The 22,105-nt window shown below is 40.5% G+C and overlaps 1 protein-coding gene across 1 annotated transcript in view; it reads left to right on the top strand.

Annotated features, from left to right (window-relative positions):
• The first annotated feature begins 5,691 nt into the window (after positions 1–5,691).
• The window catches only part of TAF2 (TATA-box binding protein associated factor 2), a 66,166-nt gene continuing 49,752 nt past the window's right edge, over positions 5,692–22,105 (top strand). Inside the window, 6 exon segments of the mRNA XM_082479992.1 lie at positions 5,692–7,197; positions 8,005–8,165; positions 18,315–18,433; positions 19,771–19,912; positions 20,252–20,483; positions 21,694–21,878. Coding sequence (XP_082336118.1) covers positions 7,084–7,197; positions 8,005–8,165; positions 18,315–18,433; positions 19,771–19,912; positions 20,252–20,483; positions 21,694–21,878 — 953 coding nt within the window. The 5' untranslated portion in view covers positions 5,692–7,083.

Below are 22,105 nucleotides of genomic sequence, written 5' to 3'. Positions count from 1 at the left end.
AAAAGCTGAATAAAAATGACTCCCTGAGCTCTCCTTATTGTTGCCCACTGATGTGAGATGAATTCCCTGTGCTCTGCAGTTCTGGGGTGCACAAGTGTGGGCTCTGACCTGGTTGTGCAGATTCAGCTGGTGTATAATGGCGCTGTGCCGGCAGAAATGGCCATGTTCGCTGTCTGCTTTCAACAACTATGGCCCTTTAAGTAACACCAGAAGGTTCTGTCTCAGAGAGATCAACCATAATACGAATGCGAAAGCCTTGGAAACAACTTCCATTGCCCCATCTGAGGTTCCTTAGTTGAAATACCCTAGACAATTACTGGTCTTGTAGTCTGTGATAGGACAGGGTATCTTTATGTTGGGTTTTCATAGAATCATAGAATTAGTGAGGTTGGAAGGGACCTTTAAGATCATCAAGTCCAACCGTTAACCTACCCTGATAAAAACACCACCACTTCTAAACCATGTCCCTAAGCACCTCATCTACCCTTTTCTTAAACACCTCCAGGGATGGTGAATCCACCACCTCTCTGGGCAGCCTATTCCAATGTTTAATAACCCTTTCAGTGAAAAAATGCTTCCTAACATCCAATCTAAACCTGCCCTGACACAACTTGAACCCGTTTCCTCTTGTCCTATCACTTGTCACCAGGGAGAAGAGGTCAGCTCCCATCTCTCTAAAACCTCATTTCAGGTACTTGTAGAGGGTGATAAGGTCTCCCCTCAGCCTCCTCTTCTCCAGGCTAAACAACCCCAGATCCCTCAGTCGTTCCTCATAAGGTTTGTCCTCCAGACCCTTCACCAGCTTTGTAGCCCTTCTCTGGACACGCTCCAACACCTCAATGTCCTTCTTGTAGTGAGGGGCCCAAAACTGAACACAGTACTCGAGGTGAGGCCTCACCAGTGCCGAGTACAGGGGGATGATTACTTCCCTAGTCCGGATCACCACACTATTCCTGATGCAGGCCAGGATGGTGTTGGCCTTCTTGGCTGCCTGGGCACATTGCTGGCTCATGCTCAGCCGGCTGTCCACCAACACCCCCAGGTCCTTTTCTGCCAGGCAGCTTTCCAGCCACTCCGCCCCCAGTCTGTAGCGCTGCATGGGGTGGTTGTGACCCAAGTGCAGGACCCGACACTTGGCCTTGTTGAACCTCATACCATTGGCCTCAGCCCATCTGTCCAGCCTGTCCAGATCCCTCTGCAGAGCCAATCTACCCTCAAGCAGATCAACACGCCCCCCTAGTTTAGTGTCGTCTGCGAACTTACTGAGGGCGCATTCGATCCCCTCATCCAGATCATTGATAAAGATATTAAAGAGAACAGGCCCCAGCACCGATCCCTGGGGGACACCACTCGTGACTGGACACCAACTGGATTTAACTCCATTTACCACCACTCTCTGGGTACGGCCATCCAGCCAGTTTTTTACCCAGCGAAGAGTACACCTGTCCAGGCCATGAGCAGCCAGTTTCTCCAGGAGAATGCTATGGGAAACGGTGTCAAAAGCCTTGCAAAAATCCAGGTAGATAACATCCACAGCTTTTCCCTCGTCCACTAAGTGGGTCACCTTGTCATAGAAGGAGATCAGGTTTGACAGGCATGACCTGCCTTTCACAAACTCATGCTGACTGGGCCTGATCACTCTGTTCTCTTGCATGTGCCATGTGATGGCACTGAGGATGATCTGCTCCATGACCTTCCCAGGCACCGATGTCAGACTGACTGGCCTGTAATTCCCTGGATCCTCCTTCCGGCCCTTCTTATGGATGGGTGTCACATTTGCCAACCTCCAGTCAGCTGGGACCTCCCCGGTTATCCAGGACTGTTCATAAATGATGCAGAGTGGCCTGGTGAGCACTTCCGCCAGTTCCTTCAGTACCCTTGGATGGATCCCATCCGTCCCCATAGATTTGTGCACCTCCAGGTGCTGAAGCAGGTCCCTCACCATTTCCCTTTGGATTACAGGGGCTTCATTCTGCTCCCCATCCCTGTATTCTAGCTCAGGAGTCAGGGAACTCAAGGAACAACTGGTCCTACTGCTGAAGACTGAGGCAAAGACGGCATTAAGTTCCTCAGCCTTTTCCTCATCCTTGGTTACTACGTTACCAGCCCCATCTACTAGAGGACAGATATTATCCTTGGTCCTCTTTTTATTGCTAATATATTTATAGAAACTTTTTTTGTTGTCCTTGACAACAGAAGCCAGGTTTAGTTCTAGTTGAGCTTTGGCCCTTCTGATTTTTTCCCTACATTGCTTCACTACCTCTTTGTAGTCCTCCTGAGCGGCCTGCCCTTCCTTCCAAAAGCCGTATATCCTCTTTTTTTCCCTAAGCTGCAACACTAGCTCCCTGCTTAGCCAGGCCGGTCTTTTTCCCCGACGGCTTGTCTTCCGGCACACGGGGACAGCCTGCTCCTGCGCCTTTAGGACTTCCGTCTTGAAAGACATCCAGGCTTCCTGGGCTCCTTTGCCCTGGAGGACTGCCTCCCAGGGGACTTTGTCAACCAGGCTCCTGAAGAGCCCAAAGTCCGCTTTCCGGAAGTCCAAGGTGGCAGTTCTGCTGACCCTCTTCCTTGCTTCTCCCAGAATTGAGAACTCTATCATTTTGTGGTCACTGTTGCCAAGACGGCCTCCGACCATCACATCCCCCACAAGACCTTCCCTGTTTACAAACAACAGATCCAGCAGGGCACCTTCCCTAGTTGGCTCTTTCACTAGTTGTGTTAAGAAGTTATCCCCAGTACCTTCCAGGAACTTTCTAGACTGTTCCCTCCCTGCTGTATTGTATTCCCAGCAGATGTCCGGCAAATTGAAGTCTCCCACGAGGACTAGAGCTCGCGATCTTGAGACTTCTCCCAGCCGTTTATAGAATATTTCATCTGCCTCCTCATCCTGGTTGGGCGGTCTATAACAGACTCCTACTACAATATCTGCCTTGTTAGCCCTCCCTCTGATCCTTACCCATAAACACTCAATCCCATTATCACCATCATTTAGTTCAAGACATTCATAACACTCTCTGACCTACAGGGCCACACCCCCGCCTCTCCTCGCTTGCCTATCCTTCCTGAAGAGTCTATAGCCATCCATGGCAGCACTATAGCTATGCGAGTCATCCCACCATGTTTCTGTGATGGCAACTACATCGTAATTACCCTGGTGTACAATGGCTTCCAGCTCCTCCTGTTGTCCATGCTACGTGCATTAGTGTATAAGCACTTCAGCTGGGCTATTGGTCCTTTCTCCTTTTTACTGGAGGGAGCTGAAGTTCTGCCATCCCCAGACATCTTCCTAAGGAGCCTGGTTACGCCCCCTGTCTTTTCCAAGTCTAGTGCCAGCACCCCACTTTCAGGCTTTTTGCTAGCAACCTTGGATCTATCCCCATCCCCCTTCGAACCTAGTTTAAAGCCCTGTCAATGAGCCCCGCCAACTCCTGCCCTAAAACCCTTTTTCCCCTCTGAGACAGGCTTTTGCCGTCTGTTGCCAGAAGGCCTGGTGTCCTGAAAAGCAGCCCATGATCAAAGAACCCAAAATCCTGCCGACGACACCAGTCTCTGAGCCAGGCATTGATCAGCTGGTATTTCCTGTTAATCTTCCCATCCATCTTTGCAATTGTTGGGATAGAAGCAAACACTACTTGTGCTCCTGATCCCCTAACTAGCCGTCCCAGGGCCCTGAAGTCTCTCTTCATCTCCCTCAGGCTCCTTCCTGGAATTTCATCATTACCTAACTGAAAGATCAATAAAGGGTAGTAGTCAGTAGGCCTGACTCGGCTAGGGAGTTTCCTCCGGATATCCTTAACTCTTTGGTGGTGAAACCAGGGAGATGATAGTGCTTTATTGTAATGCCAAGGTAATGATTCAGGTTTATCTAAATTATTTTTCCATGTGTGATCATTCGACATGTTCACAGTGCTTCTAATTAGTTTTGTTAGACATTGAAAATGAGATGATGCTTTCTATATTTCAAGAACTGTTGGTGCCGAAAGGCCTAACTCCATTAGCTTCTTTGCTGCAAGCATTTATTCTAACATAAAATAGATGAATCAAAACTTGCTCATAATACAACAAATCTTAGTTATGAAGAAACTTCCTATTGTGTCCTCCTGACGCTGTACCTACAGACACTGCACAGCCCACTCGGGGTGGGTGGGAAGAGGTCATTGGACCCAATCCCGTTTTGCAGCTCTGCCTCGTTTCCAGCAGCGCCGTTGCTGTCTTACACTCTTCTCTGACTCCAAAGTATTTTCCTCAGTCTGTGGTGAGTCTGCCCTGGACTCGGGCCCCCGACTAAGTTCGGGTATGCTTAGTTCGTGCATCGGACGGCCCCCGGCTGGCGGCGGTCTGTGAGGTGAGGGCCGCGGCCCACCCGCGGCTGTCGTTCCCTTGCCCGAGGGGAGCCCCCCCGCAGGGAGCAGGGCAGCGGCGGGCACTGCTGCCGCAGGCGGTAGACGTGAACCGACGGTTCCAGGGCCCGGAGCCGCGCGCACCGCACGGAGCTGTCCCTGGGGAGGGCGGATGGCCGTCCGCAGCACCGCCCCCCCTCCCTTCCCGCCGACCTGAGGCCCCGCCCCTGCGCGCTGCGCGCATGCACGAGCCGCGGCCTCCATTCCCCCCGCGCCCGCGCTGGAGGCCCGTAGCACGCATGCGCGCTAGTGCATGACCCGGCCCCGTATGCGTCCTCTGGATTATTCTGGGGGGTTTATTGTCTTAATGTTTTGGGTTTTTTTTCCGCTTATGGCTGCCTCTGACATCGGCACACCACCATTCTGACAAACAACATTCCAAAAGACTTTCCATCCTTAAAGAAAGAAAGCTGCGTTAAACGGGCTGTGACCTTTCAACCGCCAGGGGTCAAAGGTTACTAGCAAAATGGCGGCGGTTGCTGAGGGAGAGAGCGTTGGCGGGGCCCGGCGGGCGCACTGCTGAGGGGGAGCCCGCGCCGTGCCGGTGGGCCGCCCCTGCTCTCCATGCCGGCCGGCCCCAGCCGACTGCTCCGGACGAGAACGAGCCGCGGGAGCCCCCAGCCCAGCCGCCGCCCGGACCAGCGCCCGCCTCCGCAGCGACCATAAGGCCGGGCCGCCGGGGGCTCCGCGGCGCTTCCTGCGCTCCCTCTCCCGGCTCTCTCGTCCCCCGGCACCGCCTCTGACACCTGTCAGCGGAGGGTGCTGCCCCCGCCGGCTGTCCCCGGAGCGGGCTCTCCTCGGCCGTGCCTGCCCGGCCGCGGCCTTCCTGACCCGGTCGCTCCCACCTGCGTTGTCCGTTGAGGCGGTTGACTTACGTAGCTTCTGCGGAAAGGAAGCACGCAGCGCCTCTGAACCGGTATCGTACCCCCAGTGGAGAGAGGGGTTGTGCGCTGCGCTCCTAAGAGGTTATGCTGACAGACTGAATGTTGTTTGTGTTATAACTATGGTGCTTATTCGAGCTGAAGATGCCTGACTGTTGGGATTCACAGATCCACTGGGGAGATGAGTGATCAAAGACAACCTGACACAGGGAAAAATCGAAGGACCTATCAAGCGAGGATGATGTTGATGCCAGTCTGACGGTCAGCAGTGTGTGTTTAGTACTGCTGTTCAGGATGAATAGGAAGAAAGGAGACAAAGGATTTGAGAGCCCAAGACCATATAAATTATAAGTATCCATTTTTTTAAAGTTGCTATACTTGAGACCAATGCATATTTGAAACAGGCCACAGGCTAATCAGTAATTATTTACCTGAGAAGGTTGGAACTACTGGTTATGGTGTAGCTTGCCTTCAGAAAATGTGTATTGTAGGTGTACGTTTTAATGCGTAAATTGACTCACTCATGGGCAGTCAGTCTGTCAACCATGCAGTTTCATATTCTAAAGATACTTACGTTGTGCTCTTCAAACCGTAGAGATCTCTCCATACAATATCAGCACTACAGACCATGTTATCATGTTTCATTCTTACTTCTGTGTCAAACCCTTTTGACTTAAGGGCTTTTTTTTATATATAAAAAATACTTGCATTTGCAGCAAGCAGCTTTGTTAAGCAAATTGTCATTTTTACACATTCGTTATTTTGGTTGTAACCAAGCTGCAAAGCAGTTGGTTGTGGATTTCAATGGGTCTTTATGTATTTCTGTTTATACTTCCTTAATTTCTTTATAAATCTGTAACACAAATGTATTTCTAAATAGAATCACTGTTGTTATTGTATACATTTTAATGTGTAGGTAATGTTTGGATCCATCATTGGATACTAGATGTTACCATTCTCTTGTGGGAATTTTTATTGGACTTGCTCAACTGAAGCAAAGTCACTTTTTAATGCACAGGGTACACAAGTATGTGCGTGTAACGTGATGGGACATAAAAGTTGAATTATTACAAGGTTGCATCTTGAGTCATGAATAGCACTACTGTGAAGTGTGGTGAAGATGTCACCTACTACAGAAAAATAAAAAAATAACTTTTAAGTTTTTTAAAAAGTTGGAATTATTATTTTATCTTCCATTTTTTAAATCAGAGTTTTATTTACCAGGAGTTCTAATACGTCATTCAAAATTCAAGCAAATGCATTTGACTTGTTTAAAGTACCTATCTTGATTAATATATAACCACTATTTAAAATAATTAATTCTTACGACATACTAATTGTAAAAGCACATACTATGTCTTTTGGATATATAGTACCTGCTTACATAAATTGTGTATGAGAGTCAACTCACCAGGTAGATTTTCCATGGGTTTCTGATTGCAAATATTAAAGCTGCATGCCGTTTCTAATACTGCACATCACTAAAGGGTTAGAACTTGATTCTGTGCTATTAGTAATACTATATTTTTACATATTGTTATGTGATGTTCAGAAGCGATGTTGTTATCTCACTGTATTACAAGTAATATTCATACTGATATGATGCTATACTTTAATTTTATTGGAACTTTTCTAACCTTGTATGCAATTTCTATTAATTATTTGTTTTGGACCATGTAAGAAATTTAGACCACATGAGTTGTCCCTATATAAACATGCTATATGCAGTATTTATCTATATGTATATACATCCTGTATGAGCACTCTATTTTTTTTTAAACTGGCTTAAGATATTATTTTAAATGCTGGCATTTGTGCAAAACCTTACTTATTTTAAATTATTATTTTTTTTTTCCAGCACAACTCACCAAGTAGTTTGTATCAACAACATAAATTTTCAGAGAAAGTCTGTTGTAGTAAGTATTTTTTAATAAAATGTGGAAGTAGAAATTAAAAGTCTGGGTTTTCTTCATGCTTTTAGAGGAAGCAACTGCACACACAATCCAATTACGTTGTTCAGCTTCTCTATATTTTATACTTCCTAATCTGATGTCTCTCAAGTCTGTCATTCCTTGAGATGCGTCAAATAAAATACCTTCTAATTGTGAACACTTTAATCTCTGCAAGGAAAAGCTTTCTAAAAGTAGGCCACTGCATTGTAAATAATATTACAAAGCAATTTGCAATGCAAAATTGATGTTCAACACAGTGTTAGTTCATGTTAGGGATAGGGTTATAGAGTTTTCTATCTTACATGTGAGTTTACTGGGACTTTGAAGAGGCTTTCATGATTTCAGGCCTGAAGTCATTGAGGGTCTTTATGGATTAAGATATCTGGCTAAATGGAATCTGCTTAAGTTTTAAAAGTCATTGTCTCGAGCTCTGATACTAAAACCTAAAAAACATAGTGATGAAAAACATAGTGATACTAGTAACTTGAAATCTAGTAAATAGAGGCAGATCATTTCTAGTAAAACAAACACAAATGTCAGTCATGTTGAAGTTTTATGTTTTGTTTTATTTCACCTGTTAAATGGTATGAAAGAAAATGTATTCGAGAGATCTAAAAGGGCAAACCAATTTCCTTCTTACATAAAAAAATAACATTTTTTTTAGCTATGTTTTTCCTTTGAAATGCATGAATAAGAATTTTTTTTAATATATATCTCTACTTTGTGAGCTGGTAAAGATTTTATAGAAGGTTTTGATTTGTGTTTTCATAGGGTTATGTGGAACTGACAATATTTCCCACAGTTGCAAACCTGAATAGAATCAAACTGAACAGTAAACAGTGCCGGATTTACAGAGTAAGAGTCAACGATTTAGAAGCAGCTTTCATCTATAATGATCCAACGCTGGAGGTTTGTCACCATGAGTCAAAGCAGTAAGTGATGTGTTTAAAACTCTGCAGATGTAGTGTCTTCTGTTGCTGTTAAGCGTGGCCTATTTTATCGTACTGGCAAGTTGTATGTGGTGATTTCCTGATGGTAACTTGAGGTATGGTGACTTTTTGGAAAGTATTTTGGCAATAATCTTGACTCTTAGGGTATTCTTTAGAATTTCTTTTACTAACATTTCTTTGTATTGTTTTGTAAAAGCATCAGAAACTTTTAAAAAAGTACTTTGTGGGGAAAGAAGGGGTGGATGCCAGTAGTATCCTCAGTGCCTTAGGAAACTGTCGTTCTCATGTGTTTTTTCCGTGGTAAGAGCATATCCTTGGTTAAAATGTTTTATCTTTGATGGACTTCAGGTTTATCTATGCCCAACTCTTAGTCTCATTTATTTAAAGAAAATTTGGTTACATTATTGTGGCAATAGCATTTTGTTTATATTCTTGTAGAGAACATTTTACAGTGGTGCAGCTACATTCATGACAGTTGCATGACAGGGTTGCCCTTAGTTTTGGGTTTTGTGGGTTTTCTTGTGGTTTCTTTTTTGTTTGTTTTTTTGCTCCAGCATAATTGGTTGGATCAGTTTGGTTGCATCAGTATAATATTACATAGACCAAAACTATCATGTTCTGATAATTTGGCCTGCAAAAACTGTCCTGATTTTTATGATGTGCAATGTCAGATTGGATGATCATTTTTGTTCCTTCCTATTTTTAAACCTAAGAATATTCATATGGTATCAAAGTTTCGGGAAATATTTCCCATTTTCCTAATAAGATTTTGTAAGAATTGTTTCTGATTTTATTAAGTAAGTCTAGATAGCCTTATATATAATTAGCTTATTACTTTGAAACAAAAAATAGGAATAAGGCAAATCATGTGACTGTATCAGGTTAACTATTGGACTACTGAATCGAGATGCTTATTAATGTCCTTCAGTTATTTGTTGTGTCCCCTTGGACAATGATTGTTCTGAGAGATTTGCTAGCTGAAAAGATGGAGAGGGCTCAGTAAGCAGCTTCAGAGGTGATATCACCTTGGTTAGCTCCTATAGCTGATGAAGGCAGATAGGAACTGGCTAGACTTATTCTGAAGGAAGCTGCAGAAAGTTCATACAGTCCTGCTAGTTAGATTTGCAAGAATAGTGGCATTGTCAAATGATGTAGCTAGATCTATGAGGTTGTCTACCCATTGCCTTGATGACTATAGCCTTTGAGGTGTTTCTTAGCCCATCTCAGTTTTCAGGTTAAGCCTGGCTTAACTTCTCTGACTGTTGTTTGAGAACTGGAGTATTAAAGAGGACTTTTGTTGTTCCCTTACTGAGATTCAGGTGCTACTTTTTATCCTAAGTTACGCATCCTTGGATTTCAACTGTTTGTTTATGGCAGACACTCGGTATTCCTTTATTCGTCACTTGTGGAAGAGTTTCAGTAATTCAGTTTGCAAATGCAGTGTACATTTATATACGACACTGAATTGCACATCAGAGTTCTGAAATTTTGTTGGAGTTCTGATATGCAACCACTTGAGTCTATTAATTCTGTAATTCCCGTCTGTTTTGTGACGATCTTTTTTTGTTGTTGTTGTTATTGTTCAGTAAGTCAAAAAATCAGAGTTCTCATTGGGGAGATTTTACTTGTTCTGAAGAGCTAGAAAATAAAGCTTTTGGGTTTTCCTAAGGAATCAGACTTTCATTATTTATTAGCATTGTAGATGAGAGTATAAGCCCTAGAATATTATCTAAACTCACTTTGGAATTTGAAAGGAAAAGTTTCTAATTTATTCACCATCTGATATTGAAGAGCAAGTTTAAAAACATGTAGCTTCCCACAGGTTTGGGGGAAATGATATGGGAAGAGACTTTGGTAAAAATCTCATGTCTGTTTGGTTTTTGATAAGAGAAGCACAATGGGCAAATTGTTTTCACTAAATATTCTCTTTTGATTTTACTGAAACTTATGTTCTCACACCCTCTTTTGGCTTGCTTGGTTGAATTTAGAGTTCGCTGAATTGTTAAAGAACTTCTAGTGAAAGTGCTGTATGTGTTTAACAGTGGCTGATATGAAATCAAGGAGTCCTTTAGGTTGGAAAGGATCTATTGAAGTCAACTAGTTCAACCCCCCTGCTCAAGCAGGGTCAGCTAGAGCAGGTTGCACAGGACTGTGTCCAGTTGGGTTTTGAGTAGCTCCAAGAGTGGAAACTCTGCAATCTGTCTGGGGAACCTGCTCCAGTATTTGATGACCCTCACAGTAGAAAAGCATTTTCTTGTATTCAGATGGAATTTCGTGTATTTTAACTTGTGTCCACTGACAGGACCAGAGGCAATGGGCACAAACTGAAACAAAGGAGGTTACCTCTGAACGTCAGGAAACACTTCTTTTTACTGTGAGGGTGACTGAGCACTGGGACAATTTGCCCAGAGAGGTTGTCGAGTCTCCATCCTTGAAGATGTTCCAAAGCCATCTGGGCGTGCTTCTGAGCAACTGGCTTTAGGTGGCCCTGCTTTAGCAGAGGGGTTGGACCAGATGACCTCCAGACGTCCCTTCCAACCTCAGCCATTCTGTGATTCTGTAATAACTGAATCCTGTCTAACTTACGGAAGATGCGAGAAAGGAGCAGCATTTGAAATTATCAGAGTGAGCACTCCATTATGTTAAGAAAGGGATCAGGAGAGATAATTCTATCATTTTGTAGAGAAAGTGGGTTTCTTTGTTTAGCGTCCTAGTGGTATAGTGAAGCATCATCCTTTTTTTCATATTATCCTGTTTAAGAGGAGTGAACGAAAATTGAGGACAGTGCATGCAAAGTGAAATACTGTCTCCCTCAGGGCTACAGTGGCCTGTGGTTTTCACTGCTGCAGGTTTTCACATTGCTATTTGGACTTAATAGAAAGTCTCTTTATTTCATAACTCCTGTATTACTCATAGTTATGAAAGACAGAGTTCATCAAATATTCCTAACAAAAAACTGGTATGCCTCTTTTCTGTATTTTGGAAGTCAAAGGCTTACATGGCTTACAAAGTATTAGATGAGATATGTATTTTTTCCATTGCAATACCTGGTCACAATTGGGTATTGAGCATGATGGTAGCTAAGTTTTGATAAAATACAGCATCTCTGCTCTTAAAGCGGGATTACAAACAGAAATGCTAGAAACCTAAAAACTGTAGAATTAGTGAATTAGTAAAAAAAAAAAAATCATCTGTGGGTTTCCTCTGCTTGTAGAAACAATAGTGATTTGTAGTAGTCTTAGTATCTAATCATCTGGTCCTCTCATCCAAGTTCTCATTTGTTGTTGCAAGTTTAGTGATAATGTCCTTTGTACCCTTGCAGCTGAACTTGGTGTATCAATTATTTTGAACAGGACACAGATTAGTCATCAAGTCTTGTTTCTAATTTTGCGGGGATAGTTCTTTTGCACGTTTTTCTTCAGTAGTCTATTAAACCAGTAAATGTGAAATGAAAATGGCTCTTGGCAACCTGTTTATTTAAAATAATTTGGTTTACATCTTTAATCTTTCCTGTGGTGTGTAGCAAAAAAGTTCAAGTTATAAGGTTTTGTATGCAAACATTTTCTTGCTTTTGATAATGCTTTTTGTTTTCTTAAATGTTAATTTCTATAAGAACACCTGAAGTATGTAGAAAAAGTTGATCATTGAATGGTCTCTTTCCTACCTTCTTTGTCAAAGTTAAAATATTATAAAGACTTCTTACTCCGTTAGCAATGGAATTAAATTAAAACCTGAAAATTCTGTATTTAAAGCCACTATAATTATTTCTCTGGGAAGACTTGCTACAGCATCTGTGACTTAAGAGGTTACGTTTGCTGATATGAGGTGAAGGTCAAGTGAAGTGTTTAATTGTTTATGTTGTGCAAATTTTGGCATGCAAGAAAACATACTTAAAAGAGAGTCGAGAAGGTCAAGATTACAGAGAGCTTTATCTATGAAATACAAGCAGCACCAGCTGAAATTGTTTCTGTCTCACCGTGATGTTTTCTGCTACTTCTTGGGTGAGATCTTCTGTCAGATCAGCTCTTTGCATTCTTGTTTTCAGTTCAAGTAATACTTTCAGGTTTTATCTATTGATGCAAAAATCTTTGACATGTGATCTCTGTCGTTGCACATTTTCAGCATTGCAGAAGGTGAAACAATTTTTTTGGGGTCTTGTATATTGTCAGTTCTGCTGAATGACAAAAACACCCTCACTGAACGGGGTAAACAAAAGTTGGTGAATTTTGTAGGAAATGTTAGAAACCTTTAATTAGTGCATTAGGTATATTTTAAGCTTTGATGCTATTGGTAGTTTATCTGCCAGTCCCAAACCATAATTTCAGGTGATAACTGAAAGAGCTTTTAAAGTTTAATTTAGAAATAAAGTCGGTCTTCCATCTTGTAATTTCCTCCTGAGGCTTCATAGCTTTTTTGTATTGAACTATATGGATGAACTTGCATAGTGCAGTCCCTTCCTCCCTGACTGAGCAAACATCTGAACAGTGCTGTAAGCTGTAAAACAATTCACATAGTTTTACCATGTGTACACAAGGTGGCAGAGGATCCCATTTTGCTCATACTTTTAAGGAAGAGTTTGAAATCTTGCGAAGACTGCAAATACTGTTGGAGAATGTCTGTTTGGGTCTTGTCTTAGGGTTGCTGTTATTGAGTGTTACAGCTGCCTCTGTCTTCCCCTTCTTCCCTCTTTTCCTTGTAAATTGTTGCTTTCTCAATTCTGTCAGTGTCAGGGAAGTGAGATTTATTTTTCTGGACTATAGTATACAGAATTCCCACAGCGTGTATTCTGACAACTGCTTGTATCTCAGCCCCTTTTTATGTTAAAATGGGCAAAGGAGATCTCTGCTTTCTTAATCCTAGGGGTAAGATTGTAAACTCTATTATAGCTGCAGCGGAAGTCTGGAGTTTTGATGCAGTGGTTTAATCTGTGATAAGTGAAGTTTGTGATGATCCTGCTTGTTGCCTGGTTATATGCTTCACATGTTTGTGTGGTAACTATGGTGCAGGGTTGAGAAGCTATTGCATTTTATTATTACTTCAGTGTAAAGGAAGATATGTTTTTGTATAGCTAGCTAATGTGCCCAGAATGCTTTCCTGTGCGTAGGTACTCTGTTCAGTGTAATTTTAGTCTTTGGCAGTGCATGTCTCTTCACTAGTTCAGCTTTTTTTTTTTTTTTTACTTTACTTGAAGCCTGTGGTTTTTAAACATTAAAAATGTGAAGGTGTTTTGATATCCTTCAACTTCATTGTTGCTTTAGTTACAGGCAGCAGTAAGGTAGCCTTCAGGGCGTCCTGCAATATTCTCTCTGAGAAGTCAGTAATCAAGTCTTTAGCCTATGCACAAGATAGAAAGCTTACTAGTGGACTGAGCATGTGGTGTTTTGCTGCAATAAGTAGCCTTCATTTCCACTGGTATGATGCTTATCTAATTGTAAATTCATGATAGGCTTTGTTACAAATAAACACAGGTGTAGAGAACTTTTGAAGAAAGAGATGGCAAAACTCTTAACCTTGGGCAAGAATGAAAATTAGGTTTTTCAGTGTGTCAAATATTCAAATCATGGCCTTATTAATAAACTGCCTATATGTGTACATATTTTATGTATATATAAAAATAGACCATATATAATATATGCTATATCATATATTTTGGGATTGGACTCCAAAACCAAGTGGTAGTTGTGTCTGGGAAACAAAGTAGAATAGGGAATTAATTACAGGTAATGAAGAGTAGTGAATTACATGGGGGTGAAAGAACTTACTTTGTCAAGTTGATGTTAAGTACTGTAAGAAGAAAGTGGTTTATAGACTATATGTTTGGTCTGCGTAACAGTTAAGTAGCACCACTGCAGCTAGTAGTGAGAGATGCTGTAGAAAGTTGACATGGAGGTGTTTGGAGTCAATGAGTAGCTTTAAAAAATAAATCTCTGCAGGATCACTTGTTTCTAGTCAGTCAACAAGCATGCACTTAGGCTGTTATTAACAGTGTTTTGAGTGAATTCTGATAATAAAATGTATCTCTACTAGGAAAAAACCATGAATGCATATTACTTTTTCATTGTCAATCTACACTTAGCATTAGGAAAATTTATCTTTGTTCCTTGGGCTGTAACTTTTGGCGTGTGCTCTGTTTTTGTTAAAATGGCCATAACCAGTTTATTGAGAATAGTTCAACCTATGAAAAAATTAATCTTTGGTACTGAGCCTTTAATGGATTCCTTTTACAATGAATCACCCATTTGAATTGGAACACTTCACAAAAATAGAAATATCAGAATAGACTGTTTTCCATAAAATGTTAAGCCCTGTGGAGTCTACCTTTCTTGCTATAAAATCATAACCTTTTCCTGTCTGTGAACCCACTGATGTTTAAAATGTAACCACAAGCTCATCACAATCCTCAAACTTGGAACAAATTCTCACTGTTGTATTGGAAAGGGGATCCCCTATCAGTAATAGTGAATTTTCAGAACCAGTTTAGTTTAAAATTAAAAACTTTGCGACTTCACAATCTAACAGAACGTTACTGTTGTTTTCTGTTGCTAGTTTCTTTAATTACTAAGACAGTTTTTAGTCATGCATTCTGTTTTTAAAGAGAGTTTTTCCAGTGGTATTTGTTTGCCTTCCTAGAATGTCATTTGAAGACAGCTTAAAGCAACATTGGTTGGGGTGGTTATGACCCCATTGACATTCTCCTGTGCCTCAGTAGAAGCACTTCTTTGGCCCTTCGGTATGTCAAGGAGCTAAACCAACTGAAAGCTGTCTGCCAAAAAGCCCCTTTTTTCCATTTGTAATTTTCAGCTGCATTGCCACAGGGTCAGATGAACAGTAGTCTCCTTAATGAGTGAGGGAGTAGGAATTTGTGGCTGAGACTAGGAGACAGCACTTCAGCTGGAGTTTAAGTTCTTTGAATTGTTCTGTAACCATAGCTGAAGCTATAGTATATTCCAGTGTACAAATTCAACCTCGTACTTTTAAAACTTGTTGGCATTATATCCTATCTTTAGGTACACCTCAGCTATGAAAAAGGAAAAAATGATTATGTTTTAAAACTTGGGATTTGGGTGTTTCTGTGCTCATATGCTCCCATTTACTATTCACGTCCTATTTTCAGAAGCTTCCAAGCAAAGTAGACGAGTTTACTGTTCCTAACATTCTCAGTCTTGGTAGTGGTGCCAAGGAATTTGTGCACTATTATTGCCAAAGATCAAGAACTGCATGAAAATATGTTCTCGATATATTTAAGCATTTTAGCAAAGTTTTTTAGATGTGAAAGGTTAGGAATATAAGCATAGTGTTTGACATACCTAGACTTAAAGGATGATGCTGGCATAGTTAATTACCCTTCATTCTTCCAAGTAAGGTATTGTAATTTGGGTTGAATGCTGTTTTCTCTGTGGGTGGTGGATAGAGAATGGTTAGATGAAAGTAAAATGCTGAAATTAGATCATGTCTGCTTTATGTGGACTTCAGATTCCATAGAAGAGGAGTCCGCAGCCAAAAGTTAATTTACTCCATTGTAGTGCACTAACCTGGGTTGGGACAACCCCTGGTATCAATACCAGCTGGGGGATGAAGAGATTGGGAGCAGCCTTGGCAAGAAGGACTTGGGGGTACTGGTGGAGGAAAAGCTGTGCATGAGCTGATAATGTGTGCTCGCAGCCCAGAAGGCCAACCGTATCCTGGGCTGCATCAAAAGAAGCGTGGCCAGCAGGTGGAGGGAGGTGATTCTGCCCCTCTACTCCACTCTGGTGAGACCCCACCTGGAGTGCTGCATCCAGCTCTGGAGCCCTCAGCACAAGAAAGACAAGGACCTGTTGGAGCAGGTCCAGAGGAGGGCCACAAAAATGATCAGAGGGCTTGAACACCTCTGCTATGAGGACAGGCTGAGAGAGTTGGGGTTGTTTAGCCTGGAGAGCTGGAGAGGTCTCCAGGGAGACCTTGTTGTGGCCTTTCAGTACTTACAGAATCATAGAATGGTTTAGTTTGGAAGGGACCTTAAAGATCGTCGAGCTCCAACCCCCCTGCCATAGGCAGGGACACCTCCCCCTAGACCAGGTTGCTCAAAGCCCCATCCAGCCTGGCCTTAAACACCTCCAGGGATGGAGCTTCCACAACTTCCCTGGGCAACCTATTCCAGTGTCTCCCCACCCTCAGAATGAAAAATTTCTTCCTAATATCTAATCTAAATCTACCTTCTTCCAGTTTGAAGCCATTTCCCCTTGTCCTGTCACTATATGCCTGTCTTGGTTCCGGCAAGGATGGGGTTAATTTCCCCCAGGAGCCGGCACGGGAGGCAAGTATTTCATACCACGTGACCCATGCCCAGCTATAAGAGGCGCTAGCCGGGGAGAGGAAGTCAGTCGCCACTCGGGGGCGGGCTGCGGCGGTACGGGTTCGGTCGGTGAGCTGCGCGGTGGTACTGTAATCGCGTTCTTATATTCCTTTATCGGTGTTATTGTTTTTCTTTCTTCTTCCCTTTGTCTGTTCTGTTAAATTATAATATTTCAACCCACGAGTTTTGCCCTTTTCTGCCGATTTTTCCCACTGCTGTGGGAGTCGAGTGAGCGGCTGCGTGGTTCTTTGTTGCTGGCTGAGGCCAAACCACAACAATGCCCTTGTTAAAAGTCCTTCCCCAGCTCTCCTGTAGACCCCCTTTAGCAACTGGATTAAAGGGGGCTTACAAGAAAGATGGGGAGAGCTGGGCCTGTAGCGACAGGATGAGGAGTAATGGTTTTAAACTAAAAGAGGGTAGATTTAGACTAGAAATAAGGAAGAAATTTTTTGCAGTGCATGTGAAATACTGAACAGGTTGCCCAGAGAGGTGGTAGGTGCCCCATCCCTGGAAATATTCAAGGTCATGTTGGATGGGGCTCTGAGCAACCTGTTCAAGTGGAAGATGTCCCTGTTCACTGTAGAGGAGTTGTACTAGATGACCTTTAAAGGTCCCTTCCAACCCAAACTATTCTGTGATTCTATGGTAGCTTTATGCTTGATTATGGCTCTGCCCCCACAGTGCTTAGAATCATCAGTGGTACCTAAATTCTGGAAAAAATGGTGATAAGCAATTCAGACACATTGTCCTCAGTTGTAGAGTTGTGCAAGCTTTTCAAGAGCTCTGTGTACTAGAGGATTAGAATTCAGAAAGGTTTTGCTCCATGTTTTACACAGTTTAAGAACTTAAAGAACTCCATTTGAACAAGTATAAAAGCTGTCACATAAAGATGCAGGTGCAGGGTTATTTTTGAACTTGACTGATCCTCCTCCAGTATTTGAACATAGTCGCATTAAATGATAAGAAAATAGCATCCTGCTCATAGCCACATTAACAGTGGACATATGCATGTTCCTGCTTATTTCAATAGGAAACAGGTATCTACATCATAACTGAAGTAATGGTATGACTTTGAAATGAAATGTATAGTCAATTAGCAGCTAAGATATAGTAGCTTAAACAGCTCAAACCTGATTACAAAAGTTTGTGTCTACATCCTAAATAAATGAGTGATGGTAACACTTAAAAAAAATTGTTTCTGGGGACTAAAAAGTACAATACATGTTTCTGTGTTTGTGTATTAAGGCCAAAACTCTAGTATCTAATATTTTATGTGATGTTTACAAGTGCATAAAATAAAACTTCCTAGCCATCAAGCTAAGAGGGGAAAAATACCATTGCCAAGCTAAAATCATACAATGTTTAGAATAGCAACATAAAAGCAACACTGCAATATATGAGGAGACATCATCAAGACAGATCTTTAGAATAAATATATAAACTTTAACCAAAATTTTCCAAAAAAAAAAGAGAATTTTTAATTTCTATTCCAATAAATGTAAATATTACTCTTATTGGGAAGAAAAGAACACTGAGCATTTCTCATTTAATTTATTGGGGAGAATTACTGCTTAAGTCTTTTTGATCATAGATCACTTCTTTAAGAGCCTAGTTTTAAGTTCTGATTTTTGAAATGTAATCTTTACTCCTCCTTTTTTGCTCCACTCCTGTAAAAACAAAACAAAATACTTGCTTGAAAATGCACCATGAAATTCAGTATAGAAATCATATAATTTCCAAAGTTGTTTCTGGTAGTTCAGCGTGTATTTTAAGAATTAACTGGGTATTTCTGACAGGAGGAATCTCAACTATTTTTCCAATGCCTATGCTGCCGCAGTCAGTGCTGTGGATCCAGATGCTGGAAATGGAGAACTCTGCATTAAGGTTCCCTCAGAGCTGTGGAAACATGTTGATGGTAAAGTAAAGAGACTGTACTGAAAGCTTAATTTAAGATGTCATTGAGTTGTTAGCTACAAGTTTGCACACAAAGATAGTAGATTTAAGTAAATAGAAGTAACATTACATTATTTTATGAAACGATTGTTACTGTTTCCTTTTTCTTCATCCATATCTTTCCTGTTGAAGTCTGAAAAACAATTTCAAGCTTCTTGACAATATGGAGAAGTGGTTGGAAGGTTCTTAACACTCTTTACAAACCAACTCTTGAGTGGTCATGAGGCCAGAAGTATACATGAGGAAGTGCGTGTAATGGAATATACTGAGTGCCAATTGTAACTCTGAAGCTGCTAACAGTATATATGATCCAACAAAGAAAATAATTTACAAGGATATGTTTATACACATCTTTTTTCAAAAAGCTATGTTAATTTTTTCCCGTCTCACTTTTACAAATGGTCGTTTTAAAATTTATTTCATAGTGAAAAGTAGATTACTTTATAAACTGGTATGCTAGATCCTGGAACAAGTAAATCACTCTCCAGTGTTGAATATTTTCTTGAATGGATTTTATTAGTTTCTTGTATTGTTTTCTTACACGGTTTTATCAGTTTTTCCTGTGGATTTGTAAGACCTGTGAGAGAATAACAGCAACTGTATTATGAAGCTGACTCACACAGTGTTGTCAGATACACCTTAATGGGAAAGACACTAACTTTTGTTTAAGTTCCTGTTGTCTTACTTGCAAGCCTAGAAGGGAAGAATATTCAAACAGGTATAATTTTTCTTTTCAAAGTTTGAATGCCAAAATATGGTGAGACTTGTTGGATAAATTTCACCATATGCTTGAATTTCTTTTTTTGCCAGTCTATTTGTAGGTGAGATTTCTGTGAAACTAAACCAAAGCAAAGACGCTTAAGTTACAAGAAAATATTTAACTATAATAAGAGATTTTAAGAAACTGCAAATGTCAATAACATGTTTTTTAAAGAATGTGCCTGTTACGTGCAATTTTTGTAGAAAATTATTTCAGCAAGGTACAAAGGAAATCATGGTTAGGGTACAATCAGCATATAAAGATTATTTACTGATGGGAGTTGAAAGATGAAATGTAACTCCAACTTCAGTTTTTATTAATTAATAAAGATTCTTATAAATTCATATCCTGTAGGTAAGGCTTAAGAGGTCAGTTTTGTAAGCTTTTGAGCTGTGCTTTGTAAGTGGACCTGGAGGTCCATGAGAACGAAGTAAACACATGATCTTGAAAGACCAAGAGTCCAAATCAGAATGATTATTCTGAAATAACTTTCATGTAAGTTGTGTATATTTACTTCAATTTCGGTCTTGGTGCTGCAGAGTTAAAAGTCCTGAAGGTGCATATAAACTTTTCTCTGGACCAGCCAAAAGGAGGTCTTCATTTTGTGGTACCCAACATGGAGGGCAGCATGGCAGAAAGAGGGGCTCATGTCTTTTCATGTGGTTATCAAAATTCTACAAGGTAAGAAAACTATCTTTGAATGTTAGACTGTATTTCGTATTTAATCTCAGGGTGTAGGAAATACAAGTAATTTCTTTGAATTCTTAGAAGTTTGAAAAAATCTAAACCTAATGTGAAGTAGCATCTAATGATTAGGAATTAGGATTTCTAGTCTTTATAGCTCAGCAGGTAGTAACAGCAAAGAAACGTGTTGTGCCTTATAAAATTAACGTATAGTAGTAATCACTATGTTGACATTCAAGGTATCTAAGAATGTAGTTTAGAACTTGAGAGAAAAATAATCTGTGAAAAAGAGACTATAATTGTTAACCATTTTTCCCCAAAACCTGACTTCCCTAGGTTTTGGTTTCCTTGTGTTGATTCATATTCTGAGTTGTGTACCTGGAAACTTGAGTATACTGTAGATGCTGCAATGGTGGCTGTTTCAAATGGAGATTTGGTGGAAACTGTATATACCCATGATATGAGAAAGAAGACTTTTCATTACATGCTGACGATTCCCACTGCAGCTTCTAACATCTCCTTGGCTATAGGACCTTTTGAAATCCTTGTTGATCCATACATGCATGAGGTAATAATCTTCATAGAGGCCTCTATTTTCTTTTCTTTTTTAAATAATTAGTGACTGTTTTTATGTTACAACCAGTATATATTGGTCAAATATGGATGTGTCTAGATACAACCTCCATTAGTACAATTATATGATAAAACTTGTCTAGTAATGCCTGTATTTAAGTTCACCTCCAAAGTAAAGCCTTTGAATGAGTAGTAATTCCATTTATGCCGTAATTTATGGGGCTAATTTAGTTGGAGTTGGTAAAAGCATATTTCTCAAAATACCTTTAAACCCATCCTGTTGCACATTGTAGATGAAAATTATTGCTACACAATTGAGCAGGCTACTGAACTAAATTTGACATTAAGTTTTCATGCCAAACAGATTATTGCCTAATGTTGAAGTCTACCAGTTTATATTTACATCTGTAATTTCAGGTTGATTAAGGATGGACTTGGCAGGCAGGTTAAGTTACCAACTGGTTTAGTGTAAAGACTGGCCTGTATATTCTTCTTTTGAAAGAATGATCAGAAAATACTGGGAAATAGCTAAGTTTCCGAAGGCAGACATCAAATTTTAGTTCTCAGCAATGGTATTCTGTTAACTTTTACTGGTGGGACATACTTGTGAAAAATAATAGCTGTTGAGAAGAAAATCAGTTGATGATATTTGAAAAGCCCAAACCGATAAATATTTGTAGTTTGTCTTCTATAGAGCTGACTTGAAGTTACATATCATTATCAGCTTGGTTCCTGTGTCACTGCTGAAGTCAGTGTGGTTGGCTGCATCATAAGTCTGTGGAAAAAACAGAAATGGCAAAGGTTACTTGTAGTGTTAGTTGTAACAAGTCTTCCAAAGAGTAGCACTGCTTGATTGATTTGAAACTAGCTAATTCTTTACTGCGTAAAAGAAAAATATTATCTCTAAAAGACATTGGATTGAAAAATCAAAGAAAAATGTAATGTGTTTTTAAATGATAGACATCACTAGGTAGACACTGTTATCATGCATTGTCTGCTAGAAATTATTTTCCTCTCACAATTGAGATGGACGCCCTATTGTACTTTTCTGCCGTGATAGTCTTGAAAATGCTTTTTTCTGTTAAATTTACAACACCTATATTTTTGTTGCGTTGTGGAATTTTTTTTCAGTTATGTAATATACTTGATATTTATGGATTTAAATATATTAGTCAGTCTTCTACCAAATTTTCCTTTGTTTGTAGGTGACTCACTTTTGCTTACCACAACTTCTCCCATTGCTCAAACATACCACATCATACCTTCATGAGGTGTTTGAATTTTATGAGGAAATTCTTACCTGCCGCTATCCATACTCCTGTTTCAAGACTGTTTTTGTAGATGAAGCTTATGTTGAAGTAGCTGCTTATGCATCCATGAGTATTTTCAGGTTAGTATTTGAGAAAATTACACCTTCTAAATCCTCAAGCCTAGAAGCTCTAGATCCAAGACTATTGAGAAATACATGAAGCTCTTATTATTTTTGTAGTTTGAGTTTTGGGCTCTCTACTTTGAAAAGGCTGGCTTTTGTTGACATTACAGGCTTTTAACACCAGTTCAAATTGTATCTGTTATAAAGATGTTGGATTTTTATCTTCTTTAAGAAAAAATTGGCAG

This window comes from Vanellus vanellus (genome assembly GCF_965231255.1).
Source record: "Vanellus vanellus genome assembly, chromosome: 2".
Classification (NCBI taxonomy): Eukaryota; Metazoa; Chordata; class Aves; order Charadriiformes; family Charadriidae; genus Vanellus; species Vanellus vanellus.
Note: the sequence above shows the minus strand (reverse complement) of the source record. Positions and strands in the feature narration are given on the sequence as shown.